At 36.8% G+C, this 25,613-nt stretch overlaps 1 protein-coding gene across 13 annotated transcripts in view; it reads right to left on the bottom strand.

The window, feature by feature from the left end:
• Positions 1-4,583: 4,583 nt before the first annotated feature.
• Positions 4,584-25,613, bottom strand: part of Hdac9 (histone deacetylase 9) — a 915,786-nt gene continuing 894,756 nt past the window's right edge. For 9 of the 13 annotated variants that reach the window (XM_045135730.1, XM_045135719.1, XM_045135717.1 and 6 more), the window contains one exon: positions 4,584-7,739. In XM_045135730.1, coding sequence (XP_044991665.1) covers positions 7,534-7,739 — 206 coding nt within the window. In that variant the 3' untranslated portion in view covers positions 4,584-7,533. Of the gene's footprint in view, positions 7,740-18,324; positions 18,473-25,613 lie in introns of all 13 variants that reach the window. The other 4 variants (XM_045135721.1, XM_045135729.1, XM_045135728.1 and 1 more) reach the window with 1 other exon arrangement.

Raw genomic sequence — 25,613 nt, 5'->3', positions numbered from 1 at the left:
ATAGAATTTTAGCTAAAATATCTTTAGTTTGCTATCTTTTACAGGTTATAGATGTCACCTGGAAGGAGATTAGACTTCAAAGCTAGGAAGTTTGTATGGGGATCACATCCCATCACTCACCAACTTTAACAATGGGTACAGTGAGTAACTTAATCTTCTTGATACTTGGAGTAATAGCACATATGGCATAGTGTTCATATAATAGTGAAATAGATTCTGGGACAGCATTTGATAGCGTGTCAGGAACATGATAGGCACTTGATCAGTTTTAGCTATGATCATCCCTTATCTTAATGAAAAGACAAGCTTTTGTACAAATATTTTATTAATTTATTTATTTGAGAGACAAAGAGGCAGATAGAAAATAGATGATAGATTAAATAGATGATAGATAGATAGATAGATAGATAGATAGATAGATAGATAGATAGATAGATAGATAATAGATAGATGATAGAGGCAGACAGAGACAGAGAATTGGCACCCCAGGGCCTCTAGTCACTGAAAATAAACTCCAGACACATGCTCCACTTTGTGCAGCTGGCTTACTTTGGTACTGGGGAATTGAACTTGGGTCGGTCCTTAGGCTTCACAGGAAATCACCTTAATCACTGAGCCATCTCTACAGCCCCAGAGAAGCTTTGTCCATCAGTATATGTTGTTACTTGATACAGTCTCACACTGTACTCCAGGCTGGTATGAAAGTCACACTGTTCTTCAACTCATGGCACTCCTCCTGCCTTAGCCTTCCAAGTGTTGTACTTATAAGTATTACAAGTATGAACAGCCATGGCTGGCATGTTTTTTTTTTCTTTTGGTGGGTGGGGGGGTTGCTTGTTTGAGTCAGAATCTCACTAAATTGCCAATGTTGGCCACAAATCCATATTCCTTCTGCCTCAGTCTCCAGAGTGCTCAAATTATAAGTATGGACTAACATGTCCAGTTTGTAACTCCATTTTAGTTTAGTTTTTCTTCTGTTGTGAATTCATGTTTCCTTATAAATCTTTACAGTTTTGAAAAGTGGAACAGTACGTGTCACCATAATTCGTAATTAATAACATTTTATTCAAAAACAATAGTCAAGTATCCATCATGGTAGGCATCTAGGATGTCGGAAAATAGGAGCACTCTTATTTCAAATAACTTTTATTCACATGGGACTAGAGGAAAACGTAATTCAGTAGAAAACACAAGACAAAAAGGAATCTTTCATTCTTTTGAGCATCATGACCTTAACATCAACAATAGTTTGTAACATGACATCATGTTTTCAATACAAAAGAAGGAATCAAGAAGAAGGTGGACATTTGTGAGTATGTTCAACAATTATATTTTTAGGTATCTGTCCTTTATTAGGTAATTATCTTGCACATCTGAGAGAACACCACTGGCAGAAGAATTTTAAGTTTGGCAATACATATTTTTTTAGCAGCTCTGGATATGACGGCTATTGGTGAATGCTAGCAAAAAGCTTAGAGAAAAACTGTTGGTGCACAGAGGACCATAAATTGATCTTATTACAGAAACAGACATGAGACCACAAGAGAAAAGACACATTAACTTTACACTGTAAGAAACTCCTGATTATCAGAATAACAGTCCTGGACTAGAGGTTCATCAGAAAAGTGATCAATAAGTCTCCTGCCTGACCTGCCCACTAGACATAAAACTGTCAGGATATGTGCTTTCAAATGGCACACACTGCCAATTGTAGAACGTAAATGGTCACTCATTTTTTACAGCACACTGCTATGGCTGGCACTGACTAAAGGGTGATCTTACTTAACCCAGCTACTGCAAAGACACTTACTGACATTGCTTATCCAAAAAGAGTTTATGAATCTTATAACTGAGGAAGAGTTTGTGGAATTTTTTTCTAAAAAAATCATTTTACAAACAATAAGGACCTTTTCTCTTCAGATTGTAGAATGTTTAATTCTTTAATTTTTTGTCACTCCATTTTTGTTCAACTTTAAGTTAATAGAGGATTAAAGCTGAAAAAACTCTATCATTTGTTACAAAAATGCTGTCTATAAGAAAGAGTACCACAAGGAAGGCTAAAGAACAAGGCCATAGTGTCCTATAAAACATTTTTTTTTTCTTTTTGGTTTTTCAAGGTAGGATCTAGCTCCAGCCCAAGCTGACCTGGAATTCACTATGTAATCCAAGGCTTGCCATGAACTCACAGCAATCCTCCCACCTCCACCTCCCAAGTGCTAGGATTAAAGATGTGAACCACCATGTTCTGGTTCTATAAAACATGTGACCCTATAATTGATGTGGTAACTTACCACATTGCTTTAATGTGCCTAATACACAAACAAGAAAATAAAAGGATCCTATTTTTTTTATTGAAAAGTTTAGAAATCTTTTAACCTTCAAAACTGCATGGATTTAAAGTTTTTCCTTCCTCTTTTTTCCTTTCTTCAGGTGGGTATAGGTCTTTGCGGGTTTATTTCAGATAAAGCCCTTCCACAGGAAAATAGGTGTCCAATCTTCTATGCACAGTAACTAGCATGACTCAACTAGTAAGAAAGGTGCTAAAGTATATTTGAAACAAAATAACATGTGGGACATTAATAAAAAGAAAGTATAAAGTCCCAACAATAGAATAAAATATAATAACCTGGGTTCCTTTTTTGATAAAAAAAATACAAAAAATCAAGAGGCTCTTGATAACAGAGAAATAAAAAAACATAGATTATGTATTATGTTTATACAAAATGATATGAAGGAAGTATGACCAGTGTCATCTTAGAAAGAGACAATTTCTGGCTTGTTTCTGCTTAGAAAATAACATAGATTGTTCAGAAACTCTTCTGATTGCTTACATATGCTGATTTGTTATTGGCAGGCAAGCAAGGGAAGCATAGAGAGAGGAAAGGAAATTATAGATTAAAACATTGGCACTCTGCACTGATTTGTCATGTATTTGCTACCAGTTTCAGCTTAAAACAGTTCAGGTCATTAGAAAAATTGTTACAACTCTAATGCCTTATCATTGAGATTAAGTCCAAACACCCCCAGATTACTACTTCAAAGTTTGTGTATTTCCATCATATTAACAACTGGTTTATTTGTTGTTCAATATATTTGGTAAAGACAGATGAATGCTACAGGTACTGTGTCCCATGGTGAGTTTGGAGAGACAGAGTTCTACAGTCCTGGGCATATATACCATGTCCATTTAGAAATTTAGAATTTCCATCCTCTAGCCACACTGTAATCATGCTCTGCTTCATAAAACTTTTTTTATTTTCTTTTTCGAGGTAGGGTCTCTCTCTGGTCCAGGCTGACCTGGAATTAACTATATAGTCTCAGGGTGGCCTCAAATTCATGGACATCCACCTACCTCTGCCTCCCATGTGCTGGATTAAAGGTGTGCTCCACCACTCCCTGTTCGTAAAGCTTCTGATGGAGTAGAAGCAAGCTGCTAGCACCAGGAGCCAAAGGCTATGATTCTCAGTGTAATATGTCCCGAGAAAGGAGCCAGACATAATCATGTACATATATCCGTGATGGCGTTGATGAAGATGATGAAGTACTTCATAACACTTCTGTTAAAATCCAGCAAATAGTGTAAAATTCTGCCAGGAAATGGAAGATAATTGTGTCCTTGGGGAACACAAACCAGGGATGATGATCATGACCGTGTGGATGGTCAGTTTTAAAGACAATAAAATACCTTCCCTTCTTAGTATAGATCATCTGGTTTTCATTTCATTGGGAGGTGAAAATGCCCCTTTTATGGAAATAGTCCAACAGGTGTGTTGTTTCCTACTTCTGTCTTTTTAGTTCTCTCTTATGTTCTCAGCAGGCATGTGATTTCATACCTGAAGCAGGAAAAGAATGCTAAGACCAATACTACAAGAAATGACCACGTTAAACTCTGACAGAATGGATATTTCAAGCTTAGAATGAATCATTTTTATGACACACAATTTTGACTTCTTTGGGGACTATTAGATTTTAATATTTGCTTCCACTGAGACACATTGAGAGTAAATTTTGAGAAGGAAAATATTAAATTTTAAAAGTAAATTGTGCTAAACCCAAATGCTAAGCTTAAAAAATAAGTTTGAAAGTGCTGATTGAGAAGAAATTTTCTCCCTGGAGATTTTGCACATGAGCATTCTGTTTTACACCCATATGAAGTCTGTAAAGAAACCCAGTAAATCCACAGCAGTTCATGACTGACCTCCAGAAATAAAGCAGAGTCCAGTCCTAGAATTTTGAAAGTCTTTCTGAGAGGATGTGCACATTCTTAAAGATACCATATTTCCAGTGAGGCAAAGGAAATTGTTCCATAGGGCCACAGCCAAACTGAAGCCAATCTTTCTATTGTTAGGGTTGAGTATGTAAATGTGAATTGTAGGAATTTCAAAATAAATATTTTTTTTCTGAAAGCTTATTTTTTAAAGGTTTTTTAAAAATTATTTTTATTTATTTATTTGAGAGCGAGAGTGAGAGAGAGAATGCCAGGGCCTCCAGCCACTGCAAACGAACTCCAGATGCGTGCGCCCCCTTGTGCATCTGGCTAACGTGAGTCCTGGGGGAATTGAGCCTCGAACCAGGGTTCTTAGGCTTCACAGGCAAGCACAGGCAAGCGCTTAACCACTAAGCCATCTCTCCAGCCCTGAAAGCTTATTTTTATCTCCAGTAAATTTGTTAAAATATTTGAAAACATTCCGTCTCCAGTGTTCTTCCCATTTACTGCAAAGTGGCATCATACACTGTTTTCGTTTGAAGTCTGTTTTATTTGCTATTTAATAAAACTGTATTTTCTTCAGTTTAATACACAAGTCAAAATTATATGAATGGAAAATTTGATTTTCTTAATGTTCATCTATTATGAAATCTTATTAAATTCCTAGAATCAATTACCAGTAAATTTCTAAAACAAAATCATGTTTATTCACCTTGTATGTGCTATCCTGAGACTGTGAGGGAGTTCGTGTAATTATCTTTCAGAGTATGGATAGCAAGGAGAGGCCTAGTTACTAATGCTTAGACACTTTCCCACTAGTCTTTCATTGGAAAGCACTGGGAACAATAAAAATTGATGTGTGAGTGAAGCAAGCTATACCAAGTGAACTGCCTATTCAAAAAGTGCTTGCTTTATTCAACAGAAATGTTGGTAATCTCAGAACTCTCCATTCTGTCCCTCAGGGCTCCACTCCATCTCGTAACGGTATAATCAAAAAGCACTGGCCTTCTATTCTTACAACGACATTCAGATGTGATTATTCCTCAAAACAGTTTATCTTTCCCTCCCAGTATCCTAATAATTTTAACTGCAACCAGTTAGGTATGGTGTCACATAGAAAGATGCTTGATTGACTCTTTAATACATACTTTCCAATTTGTGATTTGGCTTTATCTGATTGATGGCTTGTGTTAAAGATGTGGCCATGTTATTGCAGAGAACATCACCGAATTAGCATGTTTATGCTACCTGCTTCATTTTACTATACATCTAAAATATACTTGGAAGGACTAAAAAGCAAGGGATTTTAAATTATGAAGTTGATTACAAAACACTTATATTTCTAAGTATGACATGGTATTTTTTTTTCTTTTTAAAGGAAGAACGTCTGTTTTACAATACTTTGGTTTTCTTTAAGTAAATTTCCTTAAGCAATTACTACAAAAAACAAGAGCTAACAAATATAATTCGCATCAATTTCTCTGAAAATATGAAGAAAATGAAATTTACAAAAAATTCATTACTATTATGAGTCTAGATTGACCTAAACCTTCTGCAATGAAAATAATTTTTACCTAAAACTGAGTTATATTCCATTTATGATTTCCGATTTCAAAGGGTATCTCAAATTTCTAAGATGTTAAACCAAGTACTGAGCCATTTTTGTATATGTAATAAAAGTCTTTAAAATTAAAATGGTAATCCTAAAAAAACCAAATGCATGAAAAATATGGTCTGACTATATAACAAAAGGGAGTTATATAATTCTACTTGAGTGAAATCTTTCATCTTTGATTTACAGGTTAGAGTCCTCCTTAACCAAAACCACATTGTTCCATATCTTTCATATCATGGCTTTCCCTAAAACCTTGTTTTAATTAAGGTTTCTTTCAGATTTTGGAATAAAAGCATGACAATCTTCACTTATGGCTTTAATATTTCCTTTGAGTTAGGAAAATATATAAAAAGAAACATCAACTCTTTCAAAAGCATTGTCAGATATTAAATATGTGAGGCGCTCCACCTCCCTCTCTTCAGGTGTTTGAGTTATACATTGAAGTGGAATTTTCAGAGGTAGGGGGATAACTTGCTTATATTGTACTTAGCAAGCTGCTTTTAATCTGAGAAATACATGTCCTTTATTATTATTATTATTATTGTTGCTGTTGTTGTTGTTATTATTATCATTTTATTCTTTGCCACTAAGGCAGCCTGTTCAATGGTTAAATTTTGTGTTGTTTTCAAATTGAAGGCACCCTTCTCGGTTAGTTCCATCCAAGGGGACTTGTGATAACTGGAGTCTTCAATAACACACTTCAAAGATCTAGAAACCTCAGTGACATTTCTTAAGCCATACTCTCATCAATGATGTCATAGCTAAGAAAACAGATTAAACAAAGCAATTACCTGGGAAGTAAAGGAAATAGAGTCAATACTCAAAGTGACTGAGTAGTGGGGAGATGTGTGTGATCTTCATGATTTCTAGAGAAAGGAAGGTTAAAGGGAAGAAAAAAGAAGCAAATGGGAGGAGGGCAGCAAAAGAAAGGAGGTGAGGGTAGTTTTTGGTAGAATTGAAAAATAAAAAAGAGCATCTTTGAAAAGTTACATGCTTTTCAAAGACACTGCAAATCTTCCATGGAACATATACTTGGGGCACTCACCATCAGAAACAGGGTTACATGGGAGTGGGGAGACCTCATTGTCCAACACAATTGCAAATGGTCCTTATGTGACATGAGGCAAAAGTTAGTGAAGCAGGGCATTTTTTTTTTTTCTCAAAAGTAGGACACGAAATATTGCACCATTGTATACAGTGTGTGGTGTTCCTTTGGCATTTGGGCTTTGAGAGACCATGTGGTTTATTCCACTGGGGAGGGGGGTTAGCGGCAGCCTGTGTCCTCCATCTTGAACTTTCACCAGGATGAGTTGAACTGTGTGTTCAAACAAAGGCATCAAAAGAAAATGGCCAAAAACAACAACAAAATCCCCTAAACCCACTACAATCTGAGTGAAATTCCCACCCATTCATAGCTGGAAACAAATCCTGTAAACAACTTAAGACTGTTTGACAGAAACCTATATAATAAAACACTGAGCAGAATGTGAAGAATGAGAATCTCTGCAGGCATTGTCCCAAATTTCACTGACTGTTGTAGCTTCTGAAATTAACGGTATCTAATGCTCTGGTGGAAGCTTTCTAGCGCCTACTTTGTGTCTGGGAGTGGGTCACCCAGCATAAAAGTTCGCTGGAAGCAGTTTCTTCCAATCGTGGTTTACTGAAACTTTAGAATCACGGCGGTTCTGTTTCAGGAATCTTTAATGCCCTTTCAAGTCCATCCAACGCACAAGTGAAGCTGCTGTTCAGAAATCTGTGCCCGGTGTTTATGTTCCACTGAACTGTGCCACCCAGGCAGCAGACATGTCTGAGGGTGCTGGGGTGGGGGGATACACAATGATGTCACACACAGGAAATATCGGGAGAGACTTGGCACTTCACAAGGCTGGCTCCTCTTCCATGGGCTCACCAGCAGTTCTGTAAAAATAAACAGGCAATCAGAATACGGCACAAGAGTACACAATGACATTGTAGATTTTCATGCATAATCAAAGCTGATTTTTCAGCTCTCTCTGATGTTTATTTGTGTTATTCAGTTATCCATAAATAGAGTTTCTTTCCTAGGAAGTATAAACAAATGTCAAGTGGAAAAACATTTTAGATCCAAGCAATCATTGGAAATGTTCCTGTTTATATTAAGACTTGTCAGAATATTTTATAACTCTAGATTCCAAAATGTACATGTTTTGTGTCTAGTACAGTCCAATAATTCATTGAAAAAAATTAGCTGCAATATTTTATTTTAGAAGCAATTGCAGCGATTTCCTATGGAACCGGTTTGCTAATGAGAGCAAAGAACTCAGGGATGTTCTGGAGGCGAGACAGCAGGCCTCCGGGTTTTGCTTCTGTTCTTTCATGACTGGCTTGGCCTCCTGCCGGAGGCATTTCAAATCAAATTCTGAATTTGATTAGCAAATCACTGCTATAGACCCAACATTTTTATAAGAAATGTTCTATAGTAGTGTGCAAATAGTTTTTCTTCCGCATCCTCTGTGGTGCGTTCTGCTTGGCTAAAACCAAAACGAATCACTTGAAAATTTATACTTGAGATTTAGCCTTAATTTAGTAACACTTTGAGGGTGTTTGAAGGCAAACGTTTAGGAAGACTTTTAATTTAGTCAAAAGGACAAATTGCAGCAGGCATTGAAATACAGGAGATAGCTGGGCTGTCATGGGAAGCTGGATTACTGGGATTTGAGATGCCACGAGGATTGAGGTTGAGTCTGAGCTCTGCACACATTAGGACTGTTAATCCTGGCAATGCGCTCAGTTCCGTGTGTGAACTAAGAGGACAATATGTTCCTGACTGGATTAGTGAAGGATACAAAGAGAAGGGCAGGTAAACAAGACCACTGAAGACATTGTTATTTATCTAACCTTGTGGACTCATCCCTTCGTTCCCTATCCTGGGTATGGAATTGTGTCAGGTGGCACACACATGCAGTGTTATGTCTATGTTGCCAGAAGGATGACTGGAGAGGCCTGGTGGCTCTTTCTAGATGGTGGATGGTTTTCATTTTCTTCTTCATATTGTTTACTTGCTGGCATTATACAATGCCTCACTTTCATATCCAAAAAAAACTTGCTATGTTTCAAACACTGCTATGAGCTCAGTGTGGTGGTGCACACCTTTAACCCAGCACTAGGGAGGCAGAGGTAGGAGGATGACCTCGAGATCAAGGCCACCTTGAGACTACATAGTGAATTTCAGGTCATCCTGGGCTAGATCAAGACCGTACCTCAAAAAAAAAAAAAAAAAAAAACTATTTATGAAGAGAAATGGTTGTTGAGACATGTTATTTCATAGATATATAAGGAAAAGAGTTAAGATTTCATTATACATATAATAAATTAGCTTTCATTTACTTTAACATTCTTATAGTAAATTTAAAACTCTGAAAGAAATATGTTGTTCATGGAACTTAATAAAAAGACTTTAACCTATCTTTTAGAAAACAAAGAATGAGAAACATTAGGCATGTGTTATTGAACCTTATCCAAAACGCAAAGTTCTTAAAAAGACTCTATGAAGAGTACAGGGAAAAAATTGAGAAGAAAAAAAAAAAGCAAAATATAGAAATTATGAGAAAGTGTATAGACTTAATATATAAGATAACAATAAAGATGAGTTGTAATGAGTTGTTTTGTCTATACTGATCAGCATCTGAGGGAAAAAGTGAAATTAATAAGCAAAACTCAGGGCTGCATAGATGGTTCAGTGGATAAAGTGTTTGCTACACTAGCGTGAGTGAGGGCCTGAGTGTGGTTCTCTGCAGTACACATAAAGCCAGACACTGTAGCACTGTAGCACCAGTGAATCCTATGGTGAATGTGAAGGGGAACAGGATATTCCCCAGAAACTTGAGGGCCAGTTTGCACTGAGCATGCAGTGATAAACAATGAAAGACCCAGTGTCAAACAAGGTAGAAACTAAGAATGACTCAGAGGTTGTGCTCAGACCTCCACATGCACACCATGGCAGGCCCAAACACACACACACACACACACACACACACACACACACACACACATAAAGAAACATTTAAATTTGTAACTTAATTTATATATTAATATGCAAAAAATGTATATCTGAGAATATGTGGGTCAAAACTTGTGGAACACCACAGTGAGTGTTCTAATAGAGAATGAGTCATTTTTCCCCAACATCCAGAACTCAGTGCATGTGGAATTTCATGGGTAGTGGTATCAGGGAAATACACCATGGATCGCAGGTGTAAGTGATACTCATCTCCTCTTGGTGGAAGATCTGTGCATTTTTCCACAGGTCCAAATTGGGCTTTGTACATGTGAACAGAATGTCTATGCTGCAATCCAGTGTCTGACAAAGCATGAAACTCATCACGAAACTTAAAAGACTTTCATATAGGGCATAAAACTATCAATGAGCTTGTCGTTTTAAAGTCATTTCCAACAAACTTCCTTTTAAAAAAACAGTTGCAGGCTGGAGAGATGGCTTAGTAGATAAGGCATTTTCCTGAAAAGCCAAAGGACCTTGGCTTTATTCTCCAGGACCCATGCAAGCTAAATGCACAAGGTGACACTGGAGTTTGTTCACAGTGGCTGGCGGTCCTGGTGCACTCATTCTCTCTCTCTCTCTTCCTCTTTCCCCCTCACTCCCTCAAATAAACAAATAAAAAATTAAAAAGACATCTATTCATTGCTGTCCACCTTCAACTATATCATATGTATACAGAGAGAGAGAGACAGAGAGAAACATTTGATACATTCTCCTCTGTCTGTTGTACCAAAATCATGGTGGTACCTACCAGGTTGGAAAGTGGCTTGGATATCAAAGTAGAGACCCTATGTCCAAATTTGAGCTGTTTCAGTTTCTAAACCTTAACTGTGTCAGCCTTTAGATTTTCAAATTACACTTTAAAGTAAAATAAAGCAAAACAAAACAAAACATTCTGACTCTCTCTCCAGGTTGTGGGAACCAAATTTGCTAATGTGAAGAACATACTTCACACACTCTCTAACTCCTCCTATCTCAGTCTCCATAGTGCTGGGATTAGACGTGAGCACCACCATGCCCTGCATGTGTTCTTTACTTAAATCTCATCCTCACATGACTATTTTGCATTTCTGAAATTTACTTGAAATGTAATTTAGTGACAGATGTTGGAATTTTAAGGGAAAAAGTGAGAAGTAAAGCTCTGGAAATGTGAAAATATCTCCACTCAGCCACCTGTAGATATGCCAGTTAATCTTGATGAACAAATACATAGGTGGGTGACAGGATGTAAGAAGGGAAGTTGTGCAGTTTTTGCACCTTTAAACTTACATCCATGTACAAGCTTGACATGGTAGCATACCGTTGTAATGCCGTTATTCAAGGAGGCTGTAGTGGATAGGACAGAAATTCATGGCCAGCCTTGATTAAACAGTCAGTTCAAGAGCAGTCTGAAATCTATACCTAATCTATCTCTATCTCTCTATGTATATCTATAATCTATATCTATATATCATCTATCTAATGAACTATCTATCTATCCGTCTATCATCTATCTATAATTGTTCATCTGTAAAGACATCAGAGCTAATGATAAACTAACCTCACCAAAGATTAACTAGCACAATAATTTAACTAGTTTAAAGACACAAGCTTCTACCATAGCAAGCCAAGCTCATGGTAATCACTGAGGAGTCTCAGTCAGTGAAATGTAAAGATTAGCTATAGTAGTCTGCAAATTCAATCAATCCAGCAATATGTGACTAAGATAATTGACAACAGTAAAAGCAGAAAGGAAATAGTAATTTTTAGATACAGTATCATAAAACTATTTTTTTAAAATTTTTGCTTAAACTGGTATTTTCATTTTCTATGAGTTTTTAAAATATTTGTCACTTTATTCATAATGTTATTTAGCAAGGCATATTCGATCTCACTTTATTATTTAAATTCATCCTTATATTTTGTCATTCCATCTCAAAACCAAAGAATCAAAATGACTGTTGCATGCATTATTTGTTCTTTAAAGCTATGTGATATTGTTTTGTGGACATGTGTTTTTATTTTAAGTAAATTTTATTTTATACACACATGCATCATTTGTTTCTTAGTTTACTCAGGACTGTATTGATTACATGTATCCAGGCGGTTATATTTAGTGTCTAGCTAAGGATTTTGTATGGCAGCCTGATGGTGTGCATTTTAAACTATTCTTTCTCGAATCAGCAATCATAAATACAGCTGTAGTGAACTTCCTTGTATGCTCCACACACTTGTGCCTTCAGATAAAAGTGTCTGTGTGGCACAGTCCCAGAGACAAGACTATCAGGATTATATGTTTGTGCATGCAAATGGTGCCAAATAGTTGTCCACCATTGCCATAGCTTGCATCATTACTGATGTTCTCATTGACCTTGGAAATAGGTCCTGAGTGTGTTTACTATATACCCTGTCTTTTGGGCAATGAACTCATCCCTGGGGCAGGGGGGAGAAGAAAGAAAGACAAGGACTCATGGATCTCAGAGTCTGTATTCATTTTACATTCTAATGGAGTGTATGTCATATGATGTATGTAAAGTAGCATCTTATTGTTGATTGGATTTGTATAACACAAGGACTTGCTCAGTCACTAATGTCTTGTAGCCCACAAACTTGTTTTAAGCAAACCATCAGCTCAGAATAAAAGATGATGAACCCAGTGTTTGCCACAAGTACACTATGTGTGAGTTTGTTTGCCCCACTGACTTCCTTACTTTGCTCTTTCCAACACTTGTGAGCTCATTTACTGTTTCCTCCTTCAATTTTTGTCTTCCAACAATTTTAAATGCATAGTAGGTATTCCATGAGACCTTTTTTCAATTGTTTATATATCCACAAGTATATCTGAGTTTATAGTTCTTAAGAAGTATTCTCAATCAAAAACAAACTGGGAATTTTAGCAAAGGGTAAAATTTCCATTTTCATTCCAGATTTAAACTACAGCTCCACAGTTGGTGTGTGATTTGAAAATTACATGAGGGATCACATCATAAAGGTAATTCAGGAGTAATAGCAAAAGCTAAGATAGTACATACACATAGAACCTAACAGACATGCAGCTTGCTGAAAGTGGTGGGGATATCTCACTAAATTTTGTTAGTACTTCTCATCCAGTCCAGCTTTGTCTTATTATTTCATTTTGTCCATCTTTCACTTCTTTAATTCTGGCCATGAATTCCTGGTCCTTTACAGACACACCCTTTCTGATCTCTTAGATAGTCAACACAATGATCCAGACTTCTGATGGTTTTAAGCTAGAACTCTAAAAGTTGAAAATAATAAAATAGTAGTTTTGAAGGTCTAAGGATGGGAAGGGGAATGTAGAAGCCATCCAATGGCTATTGAGTTTGAGCTTTTCACAAAGAAGGTTCTAGAGAACTGTTCCAAAACCTTGTTCATACAGCTCACACCATCATGCTGAAACTTAGAAACAATCAATGTGGTAAATTTTGTTTTCATAATAGGAAGAAAATTAATGTGTATCAGTTTTATTCACCTAATATTGGAAACACACCAAACACCCATCCACAGGCAAGTGGATAAACAAATGAGAATATGTTAACTCACCGGCATAATGTACAATAAAACACATGACAAAGCACTGATTGTCAATGACATGGACAGATGTCAGAAATACTAAGCATAGTGGATTGAAAGAAGCCAAACTAAAAGCCACTATGTATGGCACAATTCCCATGAAATGAAATTTATGTACAAGCAAAATGAATGAATGATGTTAAAAGGTGCTTACTTCTGGTGAGAGAGGCCCTGACTGGGAAAAGCACAAGGAAACTCTGGACTGATGAAAATGGATTTGATCTTGCTATAGGTGGTGCCTATGTGAATATGGTATAGGTAAAAGTCTTGAGATCTGTGCTGACTACTATGTATGAAGTGTACTTTAGTTAAAAAAAATAAATAAGTTGGGGCTGGAGAGATGGCTTCACCTTTAAGGTGTTTGCTGGCAAAAGCCAAAGGCCCCAGGTTTGCTTCCTCAGTACCGATGTAAAGCCAGACACACAAGATGGCACAGGTGTCTGGAGTTCATTTGTAGTGGCTAGAAGCCCTGGCATGCCCATTCTCTCTCCTTGTCTCTCTCTATCTGTGCCACTCTCTTTCTCTCAAATAAATAATTTTTTAAATATAAATTAATTAGCCAAGTCCTCTCTTTGGTATTGGAACTCAAAGCAGAAATCAAAAAGGAGAAATGTTAGCAATGAGGTATGGACTATAGGTGAAGGTAGAATTATACACAGCCTATGCATCCCATTAAGGGTGGTATTTTTATGTTAATGGAAATGGAAAAGCACTGAGGGTCTCAGAGAAGGCCTGACAAGATTCACTTTGTAATTTTTTTTTTAAGTAGCTTCCTGATTGCTATGTAGCAAAAGGACTAGAGAGAAGGTAATACCTCTACATCCTTATATTATAGACCACTGGGTTATGAACAACTTATAAGAAGAATAACATGTAATGTCCATTGAAGAATAAGAGTTGCAAGAATGATAATGGAAGCAAACTTGACTAAGTGTTTCCTGTGTGTCAGGAGTTGTACTGAGTTCATGTGATACTATGTCATTGCATACTTGTAATGCAATGGAATTTCACTCTAATTTGAACACCAGAAAAAAGGAGTTCAGAAAACTTAAGTGCACACAATTTTTAAGTGTGGAAAATGAGTTCAGCTGAGGAGTGGCAAGCCCTAGAGAGAAGAAGGGAGGTGAAGATGAGTTGAGAAGCCAAACTCATCAGGTATATCATTTTACTCACAGTCCTCTTTAACTTTGTTTCATTTTATCAAATTAGACTTTATTTTGAAAAGAATACAGACAAAATCCTGAAATATATAATGGGGCATTGAATTTAAGAGCATATGACTCAAACTTCAAGGCTGCACTAGGTAAACAGACAAAATAAGACCCTAAAGAAAGGAGGGAAAAGATGGGCAGGTTCTTTCTCTTTCATCAGGAGATCTAAAATCTCTGTCTAATTTTCAGCTAAGGTTTTATGGACACTGGGATAAAATTAAAAATGAAGCTTATTTTTGGAATGTTTGCTTAGATAAACAAGTTCTTAAAACAACAGCATCATAGAGTAAACTCAGAAAGCAGCATCATTTGTGCAATACTAACATTTAGCAGCTTGGGAGACATAACACTAATGGGTAGGAAATTTGAACAGTCATATTTCTAAATACCTTAGACATGAGTATGCATTTATTAATGGTCTATGTTTCTACATAAATCATGAGATTCAAGAATAGGGCATCAATTTTCTGGAGCTCTTGGTGAGTCATTCAAAGCTATAACTGATGATGTTGTAAGATTTTAGCTTATGATTATACTTGCATACTCACCAGGCAGATAGCTACTCAAAAACTGGGTTATTTTTCTCATTCTTCCAAATGACTTGAAACCACCTCTTTCATCAGAAGAGTTGCAGAGGAGACAGATTAAATTATGAGGTAAAGGAGCTATGTGAAGATCATATAGCAAAATTCGTACTTCTATTAACAGCTCACACTGACACAGGAAAATTTAAGCTTTCATTTTTTATTTTGAGTTAAAAAATAGACCCAGTTAGGACTTCTAGAGTAAGGATGTGCTCCTCAAACTTAAGAGCTGATCATCCTGAAGTGATGAATGCCAGAGAGAAAGTCCTCTTGCTGCAGCACAGCCTGCCATGGTCTCCAAGAAGAAATCTAAGCATGATACCAAGCTTTCCAAAGCAAACGTGTTTGAAAGCAAATATCTACCCAAGACAGACTACAAGTCTCTTAAAGGTACACATCCCTAGCAAGAAGGCAAAAAAAAAAAAAATCATAATTCTTGTCTTCAAACAATGTGCTATACTCAGGCAGGCTTGTGTTTTGAAATAGTCTTTCACTATGACATGTGGGCACGTTCAGGGTCTTGTTTTCTGCTTTTTACTGACACATCAATCATATTCTTTCCACTCACCTCCTTTGCCACCAGGAAGCTACATTTGAAAAATATAAAGCAGTACACCGTCCTCCAAGTGTGTCCCTTCTCACCAGTATTTACTAATAATTTGTTCTCCAAGGATTATCAATGCAGTTATAAGGATGAAATGACTGCTTGTGCTGTGTTGTCTCCCTGCCCCCATCCAAGAAAAAAAAAATGAACAGCAAATACTTACAGTGGTCCGTAGCCAGGAGCATTTTTATCCCTTATTCACTAGTGGTAAATGAGTCAGATATGAGTTGGCCCGGAAAAGATCTGCTTTACCCAAAATCTTAGTATGAAATGAGTCATCTCACTCCAAACACCAATATATCCTCCAAAATAACTGGCAAGAATTTCATATAAAGAGAATTTTGCCTTCACTTTTTTTCCATCCATGTAGCTCTCTGATTTTTTCTAATTTTTCAATTTCCTGTGTGCTTGCAATATTGCATTCATAACAAAGACCCAGGAATATTTTTATTTCTTTATCTGACTTTGAAATACCTTTTTTTTTTTTTCATACTGAATAGGGGGGAGAATTCCCCTGGCTTTCAGGTTCTCTTTCTCTCTCTCTTTCTCTTTCTCTATCTTTCCTTCCTCTGTCCATCATTTTTATATTCACATGCAGTTCAGTTGAAGTGCAAGAGCCAGAACTATATACACTTTTATTTTCTGTTACTGAAAAAGGAATCTACAGGTATAGAAAATAGTTCAAGTCAAACCATGTTTCCTCCCTGAAGAAAAGTCAGTCACAATCGAAATAGGACGTCTAAATCTGATAAATGAACACAAAACAAAACAACCAACATCCATGTGGCCTTTTAGCACATCTAAACACCCCCTGCACATTCCCTATCTGCCATCAGGTGAAGTTCAAAACGTCACTGTAGACTGGATCTGGTTGTTCATTCTTTCAGATATCTGAGCACACTGTTTACCAGAAAACAAGCTGATATGCTCATAGAGGCAATTCCTGTCAAAGTGCTGAGATTTTTATGTTACTCAGGGCTCGTAACATCACAAATTATTGTTAATTGTTCCAAATTCTACAAGTTAATGGGTAAAATTACTTACAATTTACTTCACGCAGGTTGGAATTCAACCTCGCTTTCTGTATTAAATGAATTCTAAAGAATAGCTTTGCTCTTTTATTTCCAACACCAGCAGATGTTAGTTTCCTCAGTTTTATAGCCCTCAGATGACAGACAACTAACTGGTTTTGGCCTTGGGAATAATCGCAACACCTTTGGATTATAAACTTGGTTGAATTCTTAGCTGGGACCAGCAGGGGGTTAGTTCATAATATCAAAGATATAAAATACACTTTCCCTTATTCTCCAGATACTGTAAGAAAATGCCTTTTAGTTCAGTAACACACATTTTTTCCTCTCCTGATAATCTTCTTCTGAAGTGGCTATAGTAAGAGAGAATAACTGTGTAAAATGAAATCTCTTATTCAGTTTATCTACTACTCTGGTCCCAAACAAGATGTTAACTCCATTAAAATTTGGAGTATTCAGTAAAAGCAAGAAAACTAGACCTGCTCAAATTGGCGCCTTGTTGGGAAAATTGCCAACCTATGCACTAGTAGCAGGATCTGCATAATTAATGGTGATGTTATTGACAGAGGAGTCAGATTTCTTGCTCAGAACCAACTTGAGTGCAAGCTCACAGAGATTCAGTGCGGCCTCATCGACTCTCCTTTACGTGGAGGAAATGTGACCCTGAAGTCAGCCAGAGAAAGAACCAATGTTAATGTACACTTGTCCTTGCATTGGTCACGGTTGATTTTAAAGAGATTCTGACTGCTGCAAGATCTACAAAATCGGAGGCTGAACATTGACAAGGACTTCTCAAAAGAGAGCAAATGAATCCAGACTTAGGTTAACCTTACCTTTTTCCCAGAAATTTATATTCATGTGAAGAAACCAGACATTTTCCTCTTATAATGCAGAATAAAATCAGACTCCCTTCCACGTACTCCTTTACACACACTTCTGCCTCCTTTGCAGGCAATGTCCTTGGTTATCCAGTTCGACCTCAGGGACTGCCACTTAGGAGTGTGTGTGCATTTTGGGCGGCGACTAACTAGTGTTACAACCAGCTTTGGCTTTCCTCTCTTCCCTTTGTTACATCAAGAATTTAAAATGATGAGAGGAAGAAAGAAAGAACATCTGGAAAAATAGAGATAAGTAGGGAAAGAATTTAAGCCCACAAGCAGCTCTTTCCATAATGATCTGCACTAAATTACCCAACAAGGAGTGATTTTTCTCACCATATATCTCATCTCCTCTATGAACTGCAACCACATGCTCCAGGTCTGGGTTTCCCAGGAAGAAGGAAACAGTTAAGTACTACATTCTTAAAGCATGTGCCTTGGCATCTATGGCTTTGGAGGAAACAGGTGGAGGAAGTGGAGGAGACAGGTGAAGGAAAAATAGGAGGAAGGTGTCTCAATGCCAGAGAAGAACATGAAAGCCTGAAATATTACTGACCACATGATTCCTCCGCAGTGGGTTCATACCTGCTGTCTTCCTGAGCAAAGGGCTGTTCCACATCCACCGTCAGGGAGGCCAGAGCAGAAACGGTCTCTGTCTCCTCTTGCAGCTGAGCACCAGGCAGGGCACAGCCCCTTGGCACAGCCACCATCCGTACCGACCTCCAGTACTTGCCTAGAAAAGACATCCATCATACTTTGCAGGAATTTCAGTTGAGCAGCAGTAATCACAGTATACTTAAAAGTTCAATTCAGAGCAGCTGTTAAGTTAAAATTGCCCTTGTTATACACTTGTAATTTGGTTTCTGCACTGCCGTGATTAAGTCCCTTCTTCTTTTTTTAATCTGAGAATGCCAAGTTGTGAAGTACTCATATCCCCAAACTTGAATCTCTCCGTTACTCAGAAAGTAATAAAGTGAGGAATGACCCACGGTCTAACGCACTTTCTAACAGACTGACAGCTGTCCCTACACTAAGTAAGCAAACTCTAGACATCACACCCCCTTGGAAACCCTCAAGAGACCTGGAGGTAGAAGTGCCTGGAGAAAATGAATGAAATAGTAATGTTAAAATTACTACTTGAACCATTAGCTTGTTTTTATAAATGGAGTTGGAATATTAAAGGAGAACAGGCCAGCCATGGCAGCATGGATCGCACAGCATCTTTGCCAGAACAGTCGGGTTTGTTAGTCCTGGATGTCCTTTCTTTCTCAACCTCAGGGTGTGTACTGTAACAATAGTTGATTTAAAACCTTAATATATGCACCTGTTGATGTTGGAATCCATCCATATATCATATTGACGTTTCTTTCCTTGAGGACCAGAAGTAGTATGAGAGGAAAATAGGTCACTTCATGAGACCATGCCAAGGGGGGTAACTATAAAAGAGCACGGTTAAAGTTTGCAGCCATTAAGGTTCCCCTCATCCTTTTTGAGGGTTAAAAAGCATTGAGTAACCCCACAAGTCAAGGCAGGGGAATCTCCACAAATGCTGACATTACTTCCTAGGGTCAAACCCTGTCCCTCCATAGCAGACTAGGAAGGAATTTGTTTTCTTCTTCTTTTTTAAATCTTGCTTGATTGCAAAAGACAAATACTGGTTTAGAAAGTAAGATAACTAATAACAGGACATTGTACTCAGCTCTGACTTGGGACATCCATATCTTGTATGTAAGGCTTTCACGGACTTAGTTTCTTTGCACTTAAAGCAGAACTGCCTGGAATTGGAATTCTTCCCAGATCTAACATTTGTGGTAGGAGATTTAGTCCCTCAACCATACCAACAAGACCTGCTGATGGAGATAACCCATGGAAGCTTTCTTGTTCGTGATCACTTTTCACTATTTGAACCAAAGTCTTAGATTTTTTTTTTTACCCTGAACTAAATAATGAGTCTGTCAATGAATCCACAATTGTTTTTGACAGCAAACGATGCATGGTCTAATTGGGACAGCTCCATGGTGAACAATGCTATTACTGTGACCCAGGAGAGGGAGAGATAGGGAGAGAGAGAACATAGATCAAATACTTTGGGTGATTTGGGTGATGGCAAAGTATCTTTGCCAAAATCAATGACACTTGTCCAGATATTTGAAATACCAATGGAGATTATTCAAATTAAATTAGAAGGAGGTACAATGCGGGAGTGTCAGGGCAGAAACTGGTGTGCCTGTGGCATATGGAGACCACTAAGTACAACTATAACCCAAGAAGAATACCAAATATTATAGATCAGACTGTTGGGGTAGACAAGGGCAGGTTCACACAGTCTTAAATAACATGCCAATGAATTTGGACTTGTATGGAAGGAAAGACCACTGGAAGCACACAGGATAGAGAATTCAAGATTGTTCTGGAAAGATCATGGATGGTGGGCTGGCAGGAAATGCACATGGAAGAAGAAAGCCTAATTTCACATCTTGGCAAAAGTGTAGATGGGAAAGGATAATATCTAAGCTAAAAGGAAGCAATGGGATCAAAACGAAGAGATTCTACGAGGCAATTAGGAGGAAGTAGGTGATGGGAGGGCACCAGCTTTCATCCTTAGCATCTTCCCCATCTTTCTACTATGAGAGTCATTGCAAATTAACAATTCCATCCCAAGTCCTAGATTTCTTGATTACTTGTGAAAAATTCTGTATCCCATCAACAAGAAAATAGGGTTGTAATGGGTATCAGAAGATGTCATTAATGGATGTCATTTTGCACATGCCATTTATGAAGCTAGTGCATAGGACATTTATGTGTAGATGATAAATCATCTCCACAGTAACCAAGGGCTGTCGTGGTCAAGCATTGTACAGGGGTCCTCTAGATGAGAGACATGAGCCATAAAAACAACTAACATGATACTTCTACAAGGCAGCAGGGGAGTGAAAAAAGACACACATTGTTCAAAATATCTTTTAAAGAGAAAGAATAACAATGTGCCTTTAAATTTCATGTAGATAAAATGTGTACAAAAATTCTTGAAAAGTTAAGAGCAAACATTAGAAGTTTGTTATTTATCCAAATATCTGAGTTACTGAGTGAGAAATAATTTAAAAAATTCAAAATTTTATTGGGTAAAGTCCACAAAAACAAAGGAAATCATCTATGTCAATAATGCACTTATAGACTACTAACTGTAAGAGAATAATTAAAACAGAAGTAGGCGTAACAGACTGTGAAATATATGGCCAAATCAACCTATGTAATTTATGAGTTATATTTTCATATGATGTGTAAAGTTTCTTTTTTCCTTTCAGAAACAGATGTGCAAGAAAATCATATCTAATGGCATGGGAATAATAATGCCATTAGCACATAAGCAAAATGAACCAAGGTTTACTACTACATTTCTCAAGAACTGCTATTCATAAAGCAAAATAGTAGTAGCCAGCCACCACTGGGTTGATCTCCTATGGCAATAAAATTGGCAATAGAACATTTTCCATTAAAACTGGACCCACATAGTCCCTTTTCAGCCATATTCTTTATCCTTATTCATTTTTTCCCACCATGTAAATCTTCCCACTTTTCAGCACTCTCTTTTGTAAAGCACTGTTCAGCCTCCATCATTCTGCATTTTTGTTTTATCTGGCAAGCGTAAAGTGAAGAAAGAATCTACAATAAAGGCAAAAAGTAGATAGTGCAATGTGTCCAGTAAAGAGCGAGAAGTGCAAAGTATGGATGGAGTTTGCCTGGGTCAAAGAGGATGCCAAGAGAGGGCATCTTGCAGGTGCTGCCAACCAGCAGGAAAAAAAAAAAAAAACAAAAAAAAAACAGATTTCTCTTTGTAATAGACAATTTGGAGAAATGCAAGTAGCATTTGACATATAAAGGTTTGTGTTAGAAATAACTTACCAATTTAAAGTTTAAATAATCAAAGCCCATTTTCAACTTGAAAACCTCTGGATCCCTGGTTTCTCCACCTTCAACATCCTTTTAGAAACCTTGGAATAAATCTTTCAGATATTGATGCAATTTATCATCTTATAATATGAATGAGATCCATGTGCCTAATTTACATGCCATGTTCTCATAGGGGAGGGATTGGAACCTACTGAGAACACGTTCTGACCTCTGATTTCTGAGAAGATCAACTCCTAGGGCTTATGAAACATCCAGGCCCAGAATTATCTATAGCTTCTCATAGTGTTTTGAAGATTCATTTGTTTAAAGCTAAATGGAGAACTTTAATCAGGATCCAAAACATTGTGTAGATGCAAAAATAAAGATGCATTTAAACTTGATATATAAATGGAGTCACCAATTAATTTTTTTTCATCGAAATTAAGTTAACTTTGAGGTTAAGTAAGGCAGTTTAAGGCCCAATAGGGCTATAATGAAAAGAAATTTTAGGATCTATTTATTGTTCATCAATTTACTTTTCATCTTTTGACTTACACTCTTCAACATTTGTTTTGACAGCTAACATTCATTTTAGGAAATAAGCACGTGACTCATGTATCAAAGCACAATGGTCAAATTTTATATACTGAAAGAAAGAAAGAAATAGATAAATATTTAAAAAATATTTACACACACAGATAAGCAATGTGGTAACAATCTGTCACTCACAAAATATGCCCCACTAGCATTTTTACCAAGAATATCTCTTTTATTTTTCCCTGTTGAAATGGATTATAACACTTTGACCCTTCCATCAACCTGCCAGAAATCTTCAAAAGTGAACTTTAAGGCTCATAAATCTGAAAGTGTTTCTGAGTTTATTTAATTACCACCATAATTTGCAATAAAAAAGATTTTCTTTTAGCAGCTCTACCTGTTTTTCTTGAAGGGAAATCTGATTTTTCTGTTTTCTGGAGATCTTTAAACTTTTATTAGGATCTACTTCATATGATTTTCCTTGTGTTTGCTTTTGTTCATCAAGTTCTTGGATCTCACAAACTATAATTTTCATCAGACTTGTAACACATTTTTCCCTATTCATGCAGTTTCCTTGGAACTTCAATATTATAGACATGTTAGACTGACTGATGTCTGCACGTCACAGACACACTATCCTCCACAGCCCTTTCTTACTAATGTTGCGTTGGGAAGGCTGATTCCTTGTGTTCTTCAATTTCATGTTTCCTTCTGCAGGGAATCATCTGCATATAACCATCCAGACAGTGTTTCCTGTTCATTTCAAAGATTGTTTTTTGTTGTTTTTGTTTTGGTTTTTTTTGTTTTTTTTTTTTTTTTTTTTTTTTTTGGCTTTACAAGGTAGGGTCTCACTCTAGTCCAGGCTGACCTGGAACTCACTATGTAGTCTCAGGGTGACCTTGAACTCACAGTGATCCACCTACCTCTGTCTCCCAAGTGCTGGGATTAAAGGCATGTGCAACCATGCCCAGCCAAAGATTGTGTATTTTATCCTTATAAAACTTCAAATTGCATGTTTTTCGTTTTACATCTATATCCCTACTTTTTATTTATTTCTATTTTTTAAATTTATTTTACTCCTCATTACATACCTCACCATATTGGGAGAAAATTTTTATTTGACATTCTGAGAACAAAGTATTGGGAAGAAATTCAGAAATAAGTAAAAGAAAGGGAAAAAATGTTTTAAGAAAGATTCACGTGCCCTTTTGTGCATCTGGAGTTACATGGGTACTGGGAAATCAAACCTGTGTAGATAGGCTTTGCAAGCAAGTGGCTTAACCTCTCAGTCATTTCTCCAGCCACCAGTTACAGTTTTCTATAAAATTTATAATAAAGCAGCCACATGACCCAGAAATCCAACCCCATGTTATTTACTCAAGAAAAATAAAAAGTTATGATTACATAAAAATCTATGTGTGAATGTTTACTGAAACTTTATACACATCACCCAAAGTAGAAATTATCATGATGTATTCCAGCAGGCAAATGGATAACCAAACGGTGGCATATCCAAACAACAGATACTACCCAGCAATAAAAATAAGTGAACTATTAGAAACATTTGCTAATTAAATGATAGCAGACTCAAAGGAAAGCATGCTTTGGAATTTCATTTACATAACATTTTGGAAAGGCTGACGCTATAGAACAGAAAGTAAATGAATGGATATCCTGACTTAGGAATGATGGAGGAGGTATCGACACACAGACATCACTGGGACATTTTCCAGGATGTAAGCCGTTTTGAAATTGTGGTGATAGTGATAAGGTTCCTTGCATTTACAAGTAAAAACTGTACATACCTCAAACAAACCATGCAACTATTCATGAATATTGTATTTACAAACTTTTCTGTTCATAAATTTTTAAAAGAAACTAAGGTATGAGGAAACTCCAAATGGAAGACAAACCATAAATAATGTAACTACCCATATATAAATAAATGACATTAACATGCTGAAAGGAGAAATAAAATGGATCTAGAAAATATTAGAACACTGTTTGACTATACAGTACAAAACTAAGGACACAATAACTGCACTGTAGTTAGAGATATGAATTAGCGATTCTGAAATAGAGTCATGTCATGTGGATATGAGTTAAAAAATAAACACTGGGCCTGGTCATGGTGGCAAAAGTCTTTAACCCTAGCACTTGGTTGGCAGAAGTAGGAGGATCGCCACTCGAGTTTGAGGCCACCCTGAGACTACATGCCAAATTCTAGGTCAGTCTTGGCTAGAGTGAGACCCTACCTTGAAAAAAAAAAAGTCAATATATTTCAGATAATGAGAGCCAGAATTTTCAATTATAAAGAAAGACATTATAAGTAAGGAAAGGGGCAAAGGTAGAATAAAACCTGAGATGTTGGATTTGAGTGAAGTATGAGTAGAAAATATATTTTTAACAATATAGTGAAAATTAGAAATGAAAATAAATATAGTTGTGTTATGTGTAGGACTAAGTATAGACACGTATACTTCCTGGCTGCATTCACTAAGAAGCTGTGAGCAACAGACTGTTCTTTTCAATGTGTTTTCCACTGGAAGAATACAGAGCTGAGGCAGTGTGATGGCAAATTTCTGTGTTAACTTGATACTGGTCACAGTGTGCCCACACATTTGTTTAAACATTATTCTGAGGATGTCTCTTAGAATATTTCTAAATGAGATTAACATTTGAATCTGTAGTCTCAATAAAACAGATTGCATTCCTCAGTGCGAATGCCCTAAATGGAAACTAGGCTGAGTAAGGGAGAATCCCAAAAGAGCAAAATTAATCTTCTACTTCTGACTTTGGATTTCTGTTGGAACATACACCATTGAGTCTCATGGTTCTCTGGCCTCCAGATTCAGAGTGGAACTTCTACCAGATCTCTTTTTCCTCTTGCCACATGCAAAACTGGGGACTTCTAAGGCTCCATAACTGGGTAAAGTAATTCCATATTAAAATATATATGTATATACATACATATATACACAAACAATCACACATATACATATATATATGTTTGAATCTAACATCTCTCTGTAATCTATATCCGTCTTGTCTATTTATATCTATCTATCTATCTATCTATCTATCTATCTATCTATCTATCTATCTACCTATCATCTATCTACCTTCCAGTGCTTCTGTTTCTGTGGAGGACTCATATCCACACTTCCAGCAGAAAACTAACACATGCTAAGGTAATTAAGTTTGGTGCAGTCTGTGGTGCCAGAAAGTAAACAGGGTCTATAGAAAGATAGGACCATGCCAAGAGGCCATGAAAGACAGCCTGAAGACATTCTAAAGAGCCAGCATGAAACCAGTTTTAGCTTCAATATAAATAATGTTAATACTGGACTCTAAAATGTAGATTAAAATAAGTATCAATAGATTTAATTGATATCTATTTAATTTAATAAGTTTAGTAAGAATCACACTGTAAATTGAGAAGTAGG

The sequence above is a fragment of the Jaculus jaculus genome, chromosome 16, assembly GCF_020740685.1.
Source record: "Jaculus jaculus isolate mJacJac1 chromosome 16, mJacJac1.mat.Y.cur, whole genome shotgun sequence".
NCBI lineage: Eukaryota > Metazoa > Chordata > Mammalia > Rodentia > Dipodidae > Jaculus > Jaculus jaculus.
The sequence above is the reverse complement of the archived record's forward strand: the minus strand, read 5'-3'. Positions and strand labels throughout refer to the sequence as shown.